The sequence below is a fragment of the Hyla sarda genome, chromosome 4 (assembly GCF_029499605.1).
Source record: "Hyla sarda isolate aHylSar1 chromosome 4, aHylSar1.hap1, whole genome shotgun sequence".
Classification (NCBI taxonomy): domain Eukaryota; kingdom Metazoa; phylum Chordata; class Amphibia; order Anura; family Hylidae; genus Hyla; species Hyla sarda.
The window spans coordinates 14,686,834-14,706,035 of record NC_079192.1 but is presented as its reverse complement, the minus strand read 5'-3'; the positions used below and the strand labels follow the sequence as shown (position 1 = coordinate 14,706,035).

Here is a 19,202-nt window from a genome sequence, read left to right as displayed (position 1 = left end):
TGCTGTTACATCATGTCTTATCCTCCAGTCCCCTGCAGAGCTGCACTCACTATTCTGCTGTTACATCATGTCTTCTGCTCCAGTCCCCTGCAGAGCTGCACTCGCTATTCTGCTGTTACATCATGTCTTCTCCTCCAGTCCCCTGTAGAGCTGCACTCACTATTCTGCTGTTTCATCATGTCATCCTCCAGAGCTGCACTCACTATTCTGTTGTTACATCATGTCTTATCCTCCAGTCACCTCCAGAGCTGCACTCACTATTCTGTTGTTACATCATGTCTTATCCTCCAGTCACCTCCACATCTGCACTCACTATTCTGCTGTTACATCATGTCTTATCCTCCAGTCCCCTCTAGAGCTGCACTCACTATTCTGCTGTTACATTATATGTTATCCTCCAGTCCCCTGCAGAGCTGCATTCACTATTCTGCTGTTACATCATGTCTTATCCTCCAGTCACCTCCAGAGCTGCACTCACTATTCTGCTGTTACATCATGTCTTATCCTCCAGTCACCTCCAGAGCTGCATTCACTATTCTGCTGTTACATCATGTCTTATCCTCCAGTCACCTCCAGAGCTGCACTCACTATTCTGCTGTTACATCATGTCTCTCCTCCAGTCACCTCCAGAGCTTCACTCACTATTAGTCGCTTCTTTGTATTGGTCAGCACCGTGCCCACAGACATACCCCTCGCTCTGACACCACTTCGCCCCCTACTGTAGATTAAGGAAATAACATTTCTTTCTTTCTTTTGCAGGTACTTGATCTTCGTGATGATCGTGTCCACCATCATTGTTCTCAGCTGCGTCATTGTACTTAATGTATCATTGCGAACCCCGAGCACCCACAACCTGACAGCGGTCATGAAACACGTAAGACAAGGCTGTCCGGGCATGCTGGGAGTTGTAGTTTTGCAGGGTTGAATCCAGGGCTGGTGCAAGGATTTTTGTCACTCTAGGCAATAGCTAATATTGCCACCCCTTGAGACTGCTAATTGGCCCGCCCTTTGACACACCCCACCTTACTACTGGGGTGACACACTGTAACAAACCTCCTCCTCATGTAATCTCCTTACTACTGGGGTGACACACTGTAACAAACCTCCTCCTCATGTAATCACCTTACTACTGGGGTGACACACTGTAACAAACCTCCTTCTCATGTAATCTCCTTACTACTGGGGTGACACACTGTAACAAACCTCCTCCTCATGTAATCTCCTTACTACTGGGGTGACACACTGTAACAAACCTCCTCCTCATGTAATCTCCTTACTACTGGGGTGACACACTGTAACAAACCTCCTCATGTAATCTCCTTACTACTGGGGTGACACACTGTAACAAACTCCTCCTCATGTAATCTCCTTACTACTGGGGTGACACGCTGTAACAAACCTCCTCCTCATGTAATCTCCTTACTACTGTGGTGACACACTGTAACAAACCTCCTCCTCATGTAATTACCTTTCTACTGGGGTGACACACTGTAACAAACCTCCTCCTCATGTAATCACCTAACTACTGGGGTGACACACTGTAACAAACCTCCTCCTCATGTAATCTCCTTACTACTGAAGTGACACACTGTAACAAACTCCTCCTCATGTAATTACCTTACTACTGGGGTGACACACTGTAACAAACCTCCTCCTCATGTAATCTCCCTACTACTGGGGTGACACACTGTAACAAACCTCCTCCTCATGTAATTACCTTACTATTGAGGTGACACACTGTAACAAACCTCCTCCTCATGTAATCTCACTACTACTGAGGTGACACACTGTAACAAACCTCCTTCCCATGTAATCTCCTTACTACTGGGGTGACACACTGTAACACACCTCCTCCTCATGTAATCTCCTTACTACTGAAGTGACACACTGTAACACACCTCCTCCTCCTCATGTAATCTCCTTACTACTGAAGTGACACACTGTAACACACCTCCTCCTCCTCCTCATGTAATCTCCTTACTACTGGGGTGACACACTCTAACAAACCTCCTCCTCATGTAATCTCCTTACTACTGAAGTGACACACTGTAACACACCTCCTCCTCCTCATGTAATCTCCTTACTACTGGGGTGACACACTGTAACAAACCTCCTCCTCATGTAATCTCCTTACTACTGAAGTGACACACTGTAACACACCTCCTCCTCCTCATGTAATCTCCTTACTACTGGGGTGACACATTGTAACAAACCTCCTCCTCATGTAATCTCCTTACTACTGAAGGGACACACTGTAACACACCACCTCCTCCTCCTCATGTAATCTCCTTACTCCTGGGGTGACACACTGTAACAAACCTCCTCCTCATGTAATCTCCCTACTACTGGGGTGACACACTGTAACAAACCCCCTCCTCATGTAATCTCATTACTCCTGGGGTGACACACTGTAACAAACCTCCTCCTCATGTAATCTCACTACTACTGGGGTGACACACTGTAACAAACCTCCTCCTCCTCATGTAATCTCCTTACTACTGGGGTGACACACTGTAACAAACCTCCTCCTCATGTAATCTCCTTACTACTGGGGTGACACACTGTAACAAACCTCCTCCTCATGTAATCTCCTTACTACTGGGGTGACACACTGTAACAAACCTCCTCTTCATGTAATCTCACTACTACTGGGGTGACACACTGTAACAAACCTCCTCCTCATGTAATCTCCTTACTACTGGGGTGACACACTGTAACAAACCTCCTCCTCATGTAATCTCCTTACTACTGAAGTGACACACTGTAACACACCTCCTCCTCCTCATGTAATCTCCTTACTACTGGGGTGACACATTGTAACAAACCTCCTCCTCATGTAATCTCCTTACTACTGAAGGGACACACTGTAACACACCACCTCCTCCTCCTCATGTAATCTCCTTACTCCTGGGGTGACACACTGTAACAAACCTCCTCCTCATGTAATCTCCCTACTACTGGGGTGACACACTGTAACAAACCCCCTCCTCATGTAATCTCATTACTCCTGGGGTGACACACTGTAACAAACCTCCTCCTCATGTAATCTCACTACTACTGGGGTGACACACTGTAACAAACCTCCTCCTCCTCATGTAATCTCCTTACTATTGGGGTGACACACTGTAACAAACCTCCTCCTCATGTAATCTCCTTACTACTGGGGTGACACACTGTAACAAACCTCCTCCTCATGTAATCTCCTTACTACTGGGGTGACACACTGTAACAAACCTCCTCTTCATGTAATCTCACTACTACTGGGGTGACACACTGTAACAAACCTCCTCCTCATGTAATCTCCTTACTACTGGGGTGACACACTGTAACAAACCTCCTCCTCATGTAATCTCCTTACTATTGAGGTGACACACTGTAACAAACCCCCTCCTCATGTAATTACCTTACTATTGAGGTGACACACTGTAACGGACCCTGGTTGAATCGTATCTTGCAGAGGCTCCTGGAGGTTTTACCGCGCTACCTGCAGATGAAGATCGAACCCTGTGAGGAGGAGGAAGCGCCGCGGGAGAGGAGGAAGAGCTCCCTGGGGATCATGCTGAAGGCGGAGGAGTACGTCCTGCGGAAGCCGCGCAGCGAACTGATGTTCGAGCGCCAGAGGGAGCGGCACGGGATGAGTCGGGACGACCGCGGCCACAGAGGTGAAGAAAAGGGAGCCAAAGGAGGCAGGAAGGGGCAGTGGAGGTGGCAGATAGGTAAGGAGAGGGGCCGCAGGGACCACCGCACAGCTCCACTCCTCATCTTGTACTGCTCCTGTCTTATGCTCCAGTCACATCCAGAGCTGCATTGACAGGATAAGAAAAACAGAGCTGATTTCTGTCAAAAACAGCACCACCTCTGTCCTCAGGCTGTGTGCGGTATTGCAGCTCAGTTCCATTGAAGTAACCGGAGACAAGTTGTAATACCACACACCACCTGAGGACGGGAGTGGTGCTGTTTTTCTATATTAGAATAACCTCTTCAGGATCCCCTATAGCAGTGTTTCCCAACCAGGGTGCCTCCAGCTGTTGCAAAACTTCGGCTGTCCGGGCATGCTGGGGGTTGTAGTTTTGCAACAGCGGGAGGCACCCTGGTTGGGGAACACTGCCCTTTAGAATTGTACTGTGTAGTGCTGCATTGAGGGAGATGTAGTGTAAGGTAGCAGAATGGTGAGTGCAGCTCTGGAGGTAACTGGAGGATGAGACATGATGTAACAGAAGAATAGTGAGTGCAGCTCTGGAGGTAACTGGAGGATGAGACATGATGTAACAGAAGAATAGTGAGTGCAGCTCTGGAGGTAACTGGAGGATGAGACATGATGTAACAGAAGAATAGTGAGTGCAGCTCTGGAGGTAACTGGAGGATGAGACAGGATGTAACAGTAGAATAGTGAGTGCAGCATTGGAGGTGACTGGCGGATAAGACAGGATGTAACAGTAGAATAGTGAGTGCAGCTTTGGAGGTGACTGGAGGATACGACATGATGTGACAGCAGAATAGTGAGTGCATCTCTGTTAGTGACAGGAGGATAGGTCATGATGTAACAGCAGAATAGTGAGTGCAGCTTTGGAGGTGACTGGGGGATAAGACAGGATGTAACAGCAGAATAGTGAGTGCAGCAACAGCAGAATAGTGAGTGCAGCTCTGGAGATGACTGGAGGATAAGACATGATGTAACAGCAGAATAGTGAGTGCAGCTCTGGAGGTGAATGGAGGATGAGACATGATGTAACAGCAGAATAGTGTGTGCAGCAACAGCAGAATAGTGAGTGCAGCTCTGGAGGATAAGACATGATGTAACAGCAGAATAGGGAGTGCAGCTCTGGAGGTGACTGGAGGATAAGACAGGATGTAACAGCAGAATAGTGAGTGCAGCAACAGCAGAATAGTGAGTGCAGCTCTGGAGATGACTGGAGGATAAGACATGATGTAACAGCAGAATAGTGAGTGCAGTTCTGGAGGTGACAGGAGGATGAGACATGATGTAACAGCAGAATAGTGAGTGCAGCTCTGGAGGTAACTGGAGGATGAGATATGATGTAACAGCAGAATAGTGAGTGCAGCTTTGGAGGTGACTGGAGGATGAGACATGATGTAACAGCAGAATGGTGAGTGCAGCTCTGGAGGTGACTGGAGGATGAGACATGATGTAACAGCAGAATAGTGAGTGCAGCTTTGGAGGTGACTGGGGGATGAGACATGATGTAACAGCAGAATAGTGAGTGTAACTTTGGAGGTGACTGGCGGATAAGACAGGATGTAACAGCAGAATAGTGAGTGCAGCTTTGGAGGTGACTGGAGGATACGACATGATGTAACAGCAGAAAAGTGAGTGCAGCTCTGGAGGTGACTGGGGATAAGACATGATGTGACAGCAGAATAGTGAGTGCAGCTCTGGGGGGTGAATGAGGGATAAGACATGATGTAACAGCAGAATAGTGAGTGCATCTCTGTTAGTGACAGGAGGATAGGTCATGATGTAACAGCAGAATAGTGAGTGCAGCTTTGGAGGTGACTGGGGGATAAGACAGGATGTAACAGCAGAATAGTGAGTGCAGCAACAGCAGAATAGTGAGTGCAGCTCTGGAGGATAAGACATGATGTAACAGCAGAATAGTAAGTGTAGCTCTGGAGATGACTGGAGGATGACATGATGTAACAGCAGAATAGTGAGTGCAGTTCTGGAGGTGACAGGAGGATGAGACATGATGTAACAGCAGAATAGTGAGTGCAGCTCTGGAGGTGACTGGAGGATAAGACATGATGTAACAGCAGAATAGTGAGTGCAGCTCTGGAAGTGACTGGAGGATGAGACATGATGTAACAGCAGAATAGTGAGTGCAGCTTTGGAGGTGACTGGAGGATAAGACATGATGTAGCAGCAGAATAGTGAGTGCAGCTCTGGAAGTGACTGGAGGATGAGACATGATGTAATTCCAGATCAGTACACGATCAGTCACCAGTTATTATGAGGGAGATCTATTGTCTTATAGGAATATTACCTGTTGCCCATAGCAACCAATCACATAGTGCTCTGGTAAAATGAAAGCTGAGTGCTGATTGGTTGCTATAGGCAACAAAGTGCATCTTACTATACAGTCACTGGCCACTTTATTAGGTACAATGCTTGTCAGCCAATCACAAGGCAGCAGCTCAATGCATTTAGGCATGTAGACACGGTCAAGACAACTTGCTGAAGTTCAAGCATCAGAATGGGGAAGAAAAGGGATTTAAGTATCTGTGAGCGTGACATGGTTGTTAGTCCCAGACGGGCCGCTCTGAGTATTTCACAAACTGCTGATTTTCTGGGATTTTCACCCCCAACCATCTCTAGGTTTTACAAAGAATGGTCCAAAAAAGAGAAAATATCTAGTTAGTGGCTGTTGTGTTCAGGAAAATGCCTTGTTGGTGTCAGTGGAGAATGGGCAGACTTGTTCCAAATGGCAGAAAGGAAACAGAAATGTAAATAAGGTCTGCAGAATACCATCTCTGACTACATAACACGTCAAATCTCCAAGCAGATGGGCTACAGCAGCAGAAGACCACATCGGGGGCCACTCCTGTCAGCTAAGAACAGGAAACTGAGGCCACGATTCACACAGGCACCAAAACTGGATAATGGAAGAACGTTGTCTGAGGAGTCTCCACTCCAGCGGTGACATTCAGATGGGTCAGAATTTGGGGTAAACAACATAAAGACATAAATCCATCCTGTCTTGTATGAGGTTCAGGCTGGTGGGGCACATGACATCATCTCATACAGGACAATGAGGGCACATGACATCATCTCATACAGGACAATGAGGTCACATGACATCATCTCATACAGGACAATGAGGTCACATGACATCGTCTCATACAGGACAATGAGGTCACATGACATCATCTCATACAGGACAATGAGGTCACATGACATCATCTCATACAGGACAATGAGGTCACATGACATCATCTCATACAGGACAATGAGGTCACATGACATCATCTCATACAGGACAATGAGGTCACATGACATCGTCTCATACAGGACAATGAGGTCACATGACATCGTCTCATACAGGACAATGAGGTCACATGACATCGTCTCATACAGGACAATGAGGTCACATGACATTGTCTCATACAGGACAATGAGGTCACATGACATCATCTCATACACGACAATGAGGTCACATGACATCATCTCATACAGGACAATGAGGTCACATGACTCCAATGGCCTCCACAGTCACCAGATCTCATCCTATAGATCACTGCTGGGATGTGGTGTAACCGGAGATCTTCAGCAACTGTGTGATGTCATCATGTCCATATGGGGGAACTGTGTGATGTCATCATGTCCATATGGAGGAACTGTGTGATGTCATCATGTCCATATGGAGGAACTGTGTGATGTCATCATGCCCATATGGGGGAACTGTGTGATGTCATCATGTCCATATGGAGGAACTGTGTGATGTCATCATGTCCATATGGGGGAACTGTGTGATGTCATCATGTCCATATGGAGGAACTGTGTGATGTCATCATGTCCATATAGAGGAACTGTGTGATGTCATCATGTCCATATGGGGGAACTGTGTGATGTCATCATGTCCATATGGGGGAACTGTGTGATGTCATCATGTCCATATGGAGGAACTGTGTGATGTCATCATGTCCATATGGAGGAACTGTGTGATGTCATCATGTCTATATGGAGGAACTGTGTGATGTCATCATGTCTATATGGGGGAACTGTGTGATGTCGTCATGTCTATATGGGGGAACTGTGTGATGTCGTCATGTCCATATGGAGGAACTGTGTGATGTCGTCATGTCCATATAGAGGAACTGTGTGATGTCGTCATGTCCATATGGAGGAACTGTGTGATGTCGTCATGTCCATATGGAGGAACTGTGTGATGTCGTCATGTCCATATGGGGGAACTGTGTGATGTCATCATGTCCAATGGGGGAACTGTGTGATGTCATCATGTCTATATGGAGGAACTGTGTGATGTCATCATGTCTATATGGAGGAACTGTGTGATGTCATCATGTCTATATGGAGGAACTGTGTGATGTCATCATGTCCATATGGAGGAACTGTGTGATGTCATCATGTCTATATGGGGGAACTGTGTGATGTCATCATGTCCATACGGGGGAACTGTGTGATGTCATCATGTCTATATGGAGGAACTGTGTGATGTCATCATGTCTATATGGAGGAACTGTGTGATGTCATCATGTCTATATGGGGGAACTGTGTGATGTCATCATGTCTATATGGGGGGAACTGTGTGATGTCATCATGTCCATACGGGGGAACTGTGTGATGTCGTCATGTCCATATGGAGGAACTGTGTGATGTCGTCATGTCTATATGGAGGAACTGTGTGATGTCGTCATGTCCATATGGAGGAACTGTGTGATGTCGTCATGTCCATATGGAGGAACTGTGTGATGTCATCATGTCTATATGGAGGAACTGTGTGATGTCATCATGTCTATATGGAGGAACTGTGTGATGTCATCATGTCTATATGGAGGAACTGTGTGATGTCATCATGTCCATATGGAGGAACTGTGTGATGTCATCATGTCTATATGGGGGAACTGTGTGATGTCATCATGTCCATACGGGGGAACTGTGTGATGTCATCATGTCTATATGGAGGAACTGTGTGATGTCATCATGTCTATATGGAGGAACTGTGTGATGTCATCATGTCTATATGGGGGAACTGTGTGATGTCATCATGTCTATATGGGGGGAACTGTGTGATGTCATCATGTCCATACGGGGGAACTGTGTGATGTCGTCATGTCTATATGGAGGAACTGTGTGATGTCGTCATGTCCATATGGAGGAACTGTGTGATGTCGTCATGTCTATATGGAGGAACTGTGTGATGTCATCATGTCCATATGGAGGAACTGTGTGATGTCGTCATGTCCATATGGAGGAACTGTGTGATGTCATCATGTCCATATGGAGCAAAATCTCCGAGGAACGTTTCTAGCACCTGGGGGCAAAGAGGGTCCAACCCAGGACTAGCAAGGTGTACCTAATAAAGTGGTGGGTGAGTATAGTGTTTCCCAACCAGTGCGCCTCCAGCTGTTGCAAATCTACAACTCCCAGCATTCCCCTACAGTGGTTGGCTATCTGGGCATGCTGGAAGTTGTAGTTTTGCAGCAGCTGGCGCCACCCTGGTTGGGAAACCCTGATCTAGCACCATGATGTAAAGTGGAGCTGTTGCTTTAAGAGCTGATCTCAGGATCAGAGGAATCACAGAGCCAAGAGATTAGTGAGGAAATGACTGGGGTGACCATAGACCATAGCGCTGTATAACTCCGCACTGTGTTATAGTGGACGGCTTCGATGTTGCGGTCACCACCCCACTGTTCAAGAGCCTGGCGCACTGTGCCCCCGAAATAAAGGAGTGTGTGGAGGCGTGTAACTTCATCACCAGCAGCACCAAGGAGCAGAACAAGAGCGGCGCGGTGAGTATGACCACCCCAAAATAATGTGTACACAGTGACCCCACCAGCAGAATAGTGAGTGCAGCTCTGGAGTATAATACAGGATATAACTCAGGATCAGTACAGGATAAGTAATGTAATGTATGTACACAGTGACCTCACCAGCAGAATAGTGAGTACAGCTCTGGAGTATAATACAGGATATAACTCAGGATCAGTACAGGATAAGTAATGTAATTTATATACACAGTGACCCCACCAGCAGAATAGTGAGTACAGCTCTGGAGTATAATACAGGATATAACTCAGGATCAGTACAGGATAAGTAATGTAATGTATGTACACAGTGACCTCACCAGCAGAATAGTGAGTACAGCTCTGGAATATAATACATGATATAACTCAGGATCAGTACAGGATAAGTAATGTAATGTATGTACACAGTGACCTCACCAGCAGAATAGTGAGTGCAGCTCTGGAGTATAATACAGGATATAACTCAGGATCAGTACAGGATAAGTAATGTAATGTATGTACACAGTGACCTCACCAGCAGAATAGTGAGTACAGCTCTGGAGTATAATACAGGATATAATTCAGGATCAGTACAGGATAAGTAATGTAATGTATGTACACAGTGACCTCACCAGCAGAATAGTGAGTACAGCTCTGGAGTATAATACAGGATATAACTCAGGATCAGTACAGGATAAGTAATGTAATGTATGTACACAGTGACCTCACCAGCAGAATAGTGAGTACAGCTCTGGAGTATAATACAGGATATAATTCAGGATCAGTACAGGATAAGTAATGTAATGTATGTACACAGTGACCTCACCAGCAGAGTAGTGAGTACAGCTCTGGAGTGCTGACCAATTAGTTGCGGGTGTGGTCGTGCTTCAGCTGTGCTGTGTGTCTGCTGTGTCTCCTGAGCTCCAGGGATTTCCACCTGTTCCACCTGGGGCCTGCTTCCTCCTCCCCAGGGAGGGAGTGGGTTTCCAGGCATGAGTGAGGGAGGCGAGGCCCAGGCTTCTGCTCCTCGGAATAGGCCGCAGGGGAGCAGTAGAAGCCAGCAAGCGGCCGGAACATCGGAGGATTTGGGGGTGAGGCGTTCCACCAGGAGTCGCAGCAATGCTGCTCCAACTCCCCCCACAGAGGTGAGGAGCTCCAAGGCTGGATCCACCTCGGGAAAGCTGGGTGTTTCCAGCAGAAAGCTGGGTTCATCAGGAAGGAGGCAGAGTACTCACGGAGGTGAAGCCGACCTCAGTGAGGAAGGCTGGGGAGTGCTGAGGACCCGGGAGTCTATTTCCACCTATATGTCCCGGGTAAAAAGTCACCTCCGTGAGTATGAAGACGCCTGTAAGGCCATCAGGAGGCTCGGAGAGGGACTTCGCTGTGCCCGTGCCAGAGCCAAGGTATCTCCTAAGAGGAAAAAGGCAGAGATCCAGGCAGAGATAAAAAGACTTATGGCTGAAATACAAGCTTTGGAGGAGAGGAGAGCAGAATTACTGGCGAAGAGTGGTCCATTTAAAGAAAAATTGGAAAATGGAGAAAGATTCAAGGTAATGGAGGAAAAGGAAAATAAAAGGTTGATGGGGCTGCAACCTGAGAGCCAGGTGGATGATGCGGAGGAGATGGAGGAAGAACAACAGCCAGATCCACCTGGTGGCCTGCGGCAACAGCAGCAGGCCCCGTACAGTGGGCCCCCTGCACAGCAGCCAGCATTATCACCTGCCGACTCAGGGGAGGACAGTGACAGCAGCTACCAGGGAGGGGCGCTAATGGCCCAGATACGTATGCTGGAATCCCCAGTGTGTCCTCAGAATCTGGTGTTTGGAGAGGAACTCCCAAATGAGGCACCTGGAGGTAAGAAGAAAAAGACCAAGCCAAAGCAGCAAGAAGTGGTGAGTTACATCTACACCCCCCTCCCTGTAAACCCTGAGTCGGCCGCAGGGTCAGCTCATTGTGCAAGCCCCGTTACCCAGCCCAGCCCGTGTTCTGTGGTGGACTCGGTGCAAAGGTGCGGGGAGAGTACAGATACTAAAAGGGCGCAGAGCTCCGTGCCTGTTTGCAGTAGCAGGGATGGAGCAGAGAAGGCATCGGCCGCAAGGCCGTACAGTGAGGGCGGCCCAGCGGTGGGCATAGAGGCAGACTCCGGTGCTGTAGTTCGCTCCCCTGTGGGAGAGGGGGGTGACTCAGTGCCGGAGGTAGTCGTGGTGGCTAAGGGAAAAATAGATTCTCCCAAAAGGAGAAAAAAACTTTTGTTTTGCATTGGCGCCGCTGATCCAGATCAGCGGCGCCCAGGAGCTGGACATTCTAGTACGGATGAGGCGGAGGGTACCGGTAAAAACAGGGCTGGGGCCGCTAATAAACAGGCTAGGCAGGCTTCCCGGTCCTTGTATAAGGGACCGGTGACCTGTCCTGTGGTGATGGCTCCAGCCCTGGTACCCAGTGATGCTGACAGTACAAAATCTGCGCCAGAACGCACCGGTCCAGCCAGTATGAATGTGGAGGTTAATGTTGGAGTGACTGAGGGTGTGAAAGAGGGGAATAATTCATCTGTTACTAAAAATCTGTCTGGGGCTTTGAATAGTGGTTTGGGCTGTAGCACGGGTGGAGGTATGGGGGGCACATCAGCTAAAATAGGGGTCAATGGTTTGGGTATGGATTATGTGGAGGAGGGTGGTGAAGGGGCACAGATTAGTGGTGGGAATGTAGGGCCTGGTCCAGTTGCACCCCCAGCGGTGGCAGCACCCATCCGCAGCTACGCGAATGTCACCGCTGGGTTAAGGGGGGCAGCTTCCTCGTCCTCTGGCTCTGGGGAGAACAGTTTGCAGCAGCGTCTCCTGGGGGCCTTAAGGAGAGGGGAGAGATCGATCAATGTAGAGGGTAGGGAGGTTGATCTATCCTTCTGGATAGAGAGACATGGTCTTTCAGCCTTCCGAGAGGAAAGAGGGGGGGATAATGTGTGGTCCCTCCCTACAGCCGGGCCAGGTGGTCTCCGTAGGAATGTGGTCCGGCTGAGGTGGAGAGGCAGTGATACATGTCCTCCAAGATCTAAAGTTGTTGAGCTTCTGCTGAAGTTGGGCTTTAAGGCAGCTGACATCTATGCCTTGATACATCCTTATGGTACCCCTGAGTTCGATATCAGCTTTGTTCGGCCGGAGGGGCTTGAGCTCTTCTGGTCGAATTATGAGTTGGTAAAGAATGAGCCCGGCTGGCGAGACTTTGCCATTCAGGCAGTGTCTCGCCAAAATAATGTCAAGAAGGTGACCGTTTTAACCCGTAATGAATCGCTTTCTTGTATTGACATCATGACGTGGCTAGGTCGGTATGGTGAGGTGGTGGAGGTCCCAAAAAAGAACAGGGATGAATATGGCATCTGGTCAGGGGCCTGGACGTTTATGGTCAAGCTTAGGCGTTCAGGAAACACCGTTACCCATATACCATCTGCGACCTTCCTCGGAAGGGATCGTATCCAGATCTTCTACCAGGGTCAGCCGAAGCTCTGTCACAGATGTGGTGACCCCACACATTTTAGTGCCAATTGCACTGTGCAGAAGTGCACTCTGTGTGGGGAAATAGGCCATCTCGCTACATCTTGTGCAGAGATTAGGTGTCACCTGTGTGGTGACTTAGGTCACCCATTCAGTCGCTGCCCTCGTTCCTTTGTCAACGCGGTTGTTGCCCCGGTGGGAGTAAGCCGTGAGGTGGATTCTGCTGGGGGGATGGCTGTCGGGGATGAAGGGGTGCAGGGGCCAGGGAAGAAAAGTAAGCAGAAGACGCCTGCCCAACTGAGGCGTCTCGAGAAGCGTCAAAGGGACAGGGAGATTCAGGACTCACAGGAGCATCAACCAACTGGGGTGACTCCTGATCCTGTCCCTGCGGCCAGTCTTACTGCTGAGGCCCTGGGGGATAGTGAACTGGATGAGGAGACTGGAAGGATCCACAAAGAGGGGGATGCCGTCTCCTCACTGTCCTCCCATGGTGGGAGCGCGGATGAGGACAGTGGGGGATGGGCAGAAACAAAGCGGGGTACTCGGAAGAATAAGAAAAGGAGAGATGTAAGATCTTCTCCCACCTGCCAGATGCCAAAGGAAGGTACAACTGATCTCCCTCTGATTGGTCTCTCCAACCGGTTCCGAGCCCTCCGCGACATTTCCTCTTCGGAGGAGGGGGTGGCTGGGGGTGAGGTTCCGGATGTTGCGGTGGGGCTCACAGGAGACGCTGAGTCCTCTCTCCCTGGGGAATCTATGTCTTCAGGGGGGGAGACAGGCCCAGAGTCAGGGGACGAGGAAAATGTATATAAAGGGAATATGGACACATCTATTTCACTTAAAAGGGGTAAACCATCATCTGATGAGGAGGGTGGTGGGGTGGATGGGAAGGATGGTGGGAAAAAGAAAGCTGTCTAACTCAATCACCCTTGATGGCGGCACCCTCTCCGTTGACCCTGGCATCCATTAATGTTGCCAGCATAAAGTCAGATACGGCTCGATTTGCGGCCTATGATTTTTTTGCCCATATTAATGCTGATATTTTATTTTTGCAGGAGACCAGGCTAACAGATATGTCATCTATCTACAAGGCTAAAAGAGAGTGGAGGAATGGGCCCTCCTACTGGTCTCTTGGGGCCGAGCCGTATAGCGGAGTGGCGGTCCTTTTTACCGCAGCGGTAGAATGCCGACGGGTTATCGAGTTAGAAATGGGGAGGTGCCTGATCTTAGATGTCCTCATGAAGGGACAAGAACTTCGCCTTATTAACATCTACGGCCCACAGTCTAAGTGGGACCGGAAGTGTCTCTTTATGAGGATCAAGCCCTATCTTTTTACAAGTCGGCAGGTGGTCTTTGGAGGGGACTTTAATGCTGTCACGAGGACCCAAGACAGGGGAGGTGCCAGAGACAAGCTGACTTATGATAGCGCCGCCCTTAATAGCATAGCAAGTGAGGCTCGCCTGGTGGATGTCCACATCCGGTACACCCCAGGCCACGCGGGATTCACCTATCATAGGGGTAGTTGTAGGTCTAGGATAGACAGGTTTTATTTAAAGGAGGAGGCCGTCTCTTCAGCAGTATCTGTTGTTGAGGTGGAGTTCTCCGATCACTGTTTAATTTTGTTTTCTCTGAATGTCGCAGAGACCCCCCGGATGGGCAGAGGCTATTGGAAGCTGAATTCGTCTCTCTTGGAAGAAGAGGAGATAAGACAGTCCTTTGAGGATTTTCTTCAGAGCCAGGTACCATTGCTGGGCCTTTGTAGCAGTAAGTCAGAGTGGTGGGAGATCTTCAAGGAAAGGGTTGCGAGATTCTTCCGCCAGCTCTCGGGCCTCAGAAGCCTAAACAGGTACCGTTTGTACCAGGGCCAGAGGAAGAAACTTGAGAACCTTGTCTCGACTGGAGGTAGCCGAGAGGATATCTCCAGAGTGAAATCCTTGCTGATGAGGTGTCAGTACGATAGGCACGCATCTTTGGTTTTTGAGAGGGATTACGGGAAGTACCGCTCGCCTGACCCTTACAGAAACTGCAAGATGTCAGTGAATAGTAAAATAGTCTCAGGACTGATTGATAGTACGGGATCCTTGAAAAGGTCCAGATCAGGGATCCTGGAGGTCGTCAGATCCTTCTACTCGCACCTCTTGGGAAGGAAGGATCTAGATCGAGATAAGGTATCAGCTTTCTTGGCTGAAACCGTCCCTGAACCAGGAGTAGACCCCTCTCTTGACGTTTTGACAGAGATGATCCGGGAAGAGGAAGTCAGGATGGCTATTGATGGGCTTGCCCTCAAGAAGTCACCCGGTCCGGATGGCTTAACATCTGAGTTCTATAAGACCTTTAAGGACACTTTGGTTCCCCTCTTGACTGCGGTTTTTAATGAGTGTCTATCCTCGGGCACTCTGCCAAAGTCAATGAGGAGGTCAGCGCTGATCATCCTGTCAAAGGGTAAAGACCCGTTCCACATTGAGAATTGGCGTCCCATAGCGCTTCTCAATGTGGACCGAAAGATTCTGGCAAAAGTGCTGTTTAACCGGCTGGTGGAGTTTGCACCCCGGCTCCTTTCGGGGGCTCAGAATTGCTCTGTTCCGGGCCGCAGTACATTTAGTGCTGTGCTCAGTGTCCGAGAGGCTGTGGAGCAGGGTAGGGCTGGCCACTGGAAGGGGTACTTGCTGTCCTTGGATCAGGCAAAAGCGTTTGATCGGGTTAACCATGAGTACCTCTGGTCTGTTCTTCTGAGATATGGCCTGCCGGGGGGGTTTGTGGATTGGCTTAAGATCTTGTACGCAGGGGCAGAGAGTTTCCCGCTTGTGAATGGTTGGATTGGCCGCTCTTTTGAGGTTGGGTCTGGCGTCCGTCAGGGTTGTCCTTTGAGCCCGTTGCTGTACGTGTTTGCAATTGATCCTTTCCTTAGGAGGATTGATTGTGGACCGTTGGCGGGGGTGAGAATGGACCTGGCGGTGCCGGATTTGGCTCTGAGGGGTAGCGTATGCTGATGATGTCACCGTGTTTGTCTCCTCACAAGAGGAAGGCCAATGGGTGATGTCAGAGGTGGACCGCTACTCGGAGGCATCCGGGTCCAAGATCAACCGGGATAAGTGCGAGAGTCTCTGGCTGGGAGGGGGAGATCCTAGTTTTGATCTCCCGGACGCCCTTCCAGGGCCCCAGGAATCTGCAAAAGTTCTCGGCATCAAATTTGGCCAAGGGGATTACCCCAAACAAAACTGGGACAGCAGGCTTAAGATCGCCGCTCAGAAGGTGGATCAGTGGAAGGGTTGGTCTTTGACCCTCCGGGAAAGGGTTAACCTGATCAAAACATTCCTGCTCCCTTTACTGATATACCTGGGCAGTGTATGCATGTTGCCAGAACCTCTTTGGACCCGGGTCTACAGTGTGTTCTTCCAGATGTTATGGGGGAACAGACTGAACCTAGTGAAGAGGGAGGTTACTTACCGTACGAGGAGACTAGGGGGGTTGTGTATGGTCAACCCTGTGGTGTTCCTAGTGAATACCTTTCTTAAGACCAATATAGCAAACCTCTGGTCAGAGAGGGCTCCTCCGTGGGTATCCTCCTGTAGGGGATGGTTTCAGCCTTTCTTCCAGGAATGGGAGACAGGAGGGCAAGTGAAGGATCTTCGCACACCACACGGGCATCTCCCGGCTTATGCTACCCCGGTTCTGAAGGTTATTCGTCGGTGGGGTCTGGGGATGTGGGAGATTAGGACTCTGTCGAGGAAATTTCTTGACAAGAGGGTCCTGTCTTCTCATTTCCAGAGGCCATTGGCGCTCAAGGACTGCCCAAGTCGGGATCTGGAGGTGGGTTTAGAGCTTTTGAATTCTATCAGGATCCCCTTGAAGTTTTGGGACTTGACTTGGCGCTGCTTCCATGGGAAACTGTGTGTGAGGGACAATCTGAAGTGCAGGAGCTCTGATGACCGGGGATGTCCCCGCGAAGAGTGTGGAGGCATGCTGGAAAGCATGGAGCATTTTCTGCTTCATTGTCCCTTTAACACAGAGGTTTACACCAGGGTGGGCGCTTCCATTGGTTGGCCTCGGCTGGCCAGTCTATCCTATGCGGAATGGGCCTATGGGGCATTCAGAAACCTTGGAGGCTGGGACCGGTGCACTTTATTCCTAGTCAGCTCAGTGGTTAGGTACTACACGTGGAACGCACGGTGTTTAGTGTCGACGCAGCGTAAAATCCTCCCTGTGGATGTGGTGGTTAGGAACATTCTCGGTGACCTGGTGAAGGTGCGTTCTCTGGAGTACGAGAGGCTGGGTGCTGGCAGGGCCTCTCGTCTGTGGAGGGGCTCTGCCTTTAAAGTGCCTTAGCCTGTTGTCTCCCCCTGGTGGTGGGCTGATGCTGGCACATTAGTCTTTTTGTTTTGAGCAGTTGGTTTATGGTAATATAGGGCTTGCAGGCGCTGAACTTGAGCTTTAGGGGTTTGTTGTTTGGCTTATAGTGTTATATGTATTTGTTATTGTATTTATTGTTGTAGTCTATTTGTATACTTATGTATTGTATATATTGTTAGTCTGTGTATATTTTATGTAATGTATATATTGTATATATTGTGTGATGCCACCTGGGGTTTGGGTTTAGTTTAGGTTGGGTGGTGGGTTAAAAAGGGGGGAGGGGGTTTGTATGGGACTTTTATATATACAGAAAATCCTGGACTGGTTCATGGACGTCTGGTAACATGTACTGGGGGCATGGGATGCGGGACCAGCTCAGGGCCAAAAAAAAAAAAAAAAAAAAAAAAAAAAAAAAAGTGGTGTTATTTTGTTTGTGTTGGGTTTTTATTATTTTGTATATATTATTATTATTGTTGTTGTTGTTATTCTTTTTGGTATATTACTGGTATTGGGTTTTTGGTTTTGCAACTGGGCCAGGAAATTCACATTTAGTATTAGTGTATATAGTTTATTAGTATGGTATGGGTATTATGGGTATTATAGGAATATGTCTTTTGTAAATATTGTATATATTTGTTTGTGTGCAGGAATGAGTGTGGGGTGGACCGGTGTTGTATTTTATGCTATTGTGTTGGTTTTATGATCATTATATTGAAATGTTCTGTCGGATATGATATGTTTAGGTTTTGTAATTTTTTTATTGTTATGTTTGAAATTTTAATAAAAGATCTACAGGATATAACTCAGGATCAGTACAGGATAAGTAATGTAATGTATGTACACAGTGACCTCACCAGCAGAATAGTGAGTGCAGCTCTGGGGTATATTACAGGATATAACTCAGGATCAGTACAGGATAAGTAATGTAATGTATGTACACAGTGACCTCACCAGCAGAATAGTGAGTACAGCTCTGGGGTATATTACAGGATATAACTCAGGATCAGTACAGGATAAGTAATGTAATGTATGTACACAGTGACCTCACCAGCAGAATAGTGAGTGCAGCTCTGGAGTATAATACAGGATATAACTCAGGATCAGTACAGGATAAGTAATGTAATGTATGTACACAGTGACCTCACCAGCAGAATAGTGAGTACAGCTCTGGAATATAATACAGGATATAACTCAGGATCAGTACAGGATAAGTAATGTAATCTTATGTACACAGTGACCCTACCAGCAGAATAGTGAGTACAGCTCTGGGGTATATTACAGGATATAACTCAGGATCAGTACAGGATAAGTAATGTAATGTATGTACACAGTGACCTCACCAGCAGAATAGTGAGTACAGCTCTGGAATATAATACAGGATATAACTCAGGATCAGTACAGGATAAGTAATGTAATGTGTGTACACAGTGACCTCACCAGCAGAATAGTGAGTACAGCTCTGGGGTATAATACAGGATATAACTCAGGATCAGTACAGGATAAGTAATGTAATGTATGTACACAGTGACCTCACCAGCAGAATAGTGAGTACAGCTCTGAAGTATAATTAAGACACGTCAGCTCTATAGCCTCATTACTCTCCTGTCTCCGTTTTCTCTCACCAGGAAATGGAAAACTGGGTGATGATTGGGAAGGTTCTGGACGTCCTGTGCTTTTGGGGGGCACTCCCCCTCTTTGTGGTGGGGACCCTGGCCATCTTTTCCATGGGACAGTTCAACAATGCTCCGGATCAGCCCTTCCCGAGTGGCGATCACATCTTCCCCCCTTGCTCCACTACTGCATAAGGTTCGGCTCTATGGGTCCACAGGGGAGGGGGGGGGGGGGAGGGGGGGGGGACGGCTTTATCTCCGGTCCGGTAATAAA

The 19,202-nt window shown here is 48.3% G+C and overlaps 1 protein-coding gene across 2 annotated transcripts in view; it reads left to right on the top strand.

The window, feature by feature from the left end:
- LOC130367568 (acetylcholine receptor subunit epsilon-like) overlaps positions 1-19,152 on the top strand; it is a 36,939-nt gene extending 17,787 nt beyond the window's left edge. The window contains exons 9-12 of one of the 2 annotated variants that reach the window (XM_056570049.1): positions 760-874; positions 3,458-3,716; positions 9,356-9,489; positions 18,944-19,152. In XM_056570049.1, coding sequence (XP_056426024.1) covers positions 760-874; positions 3,458-3,716; positions 9,356-9,489; positions 18,944-19,123 — 688 coding nt within the window. In that variant the 3' untranslated portion in view covers positions 19,124-19,152. The remainder of the gene's footprint in view (positions 1-759; positions 875-3,457; positions 3,717-9,355; positions 9,490-18,943) is intronic. The other variant, XM_056570050.1, reaches the window with a different exon arrangement.
- Positions 19,153-19,202: the final 50 nt, after the last annotated feature.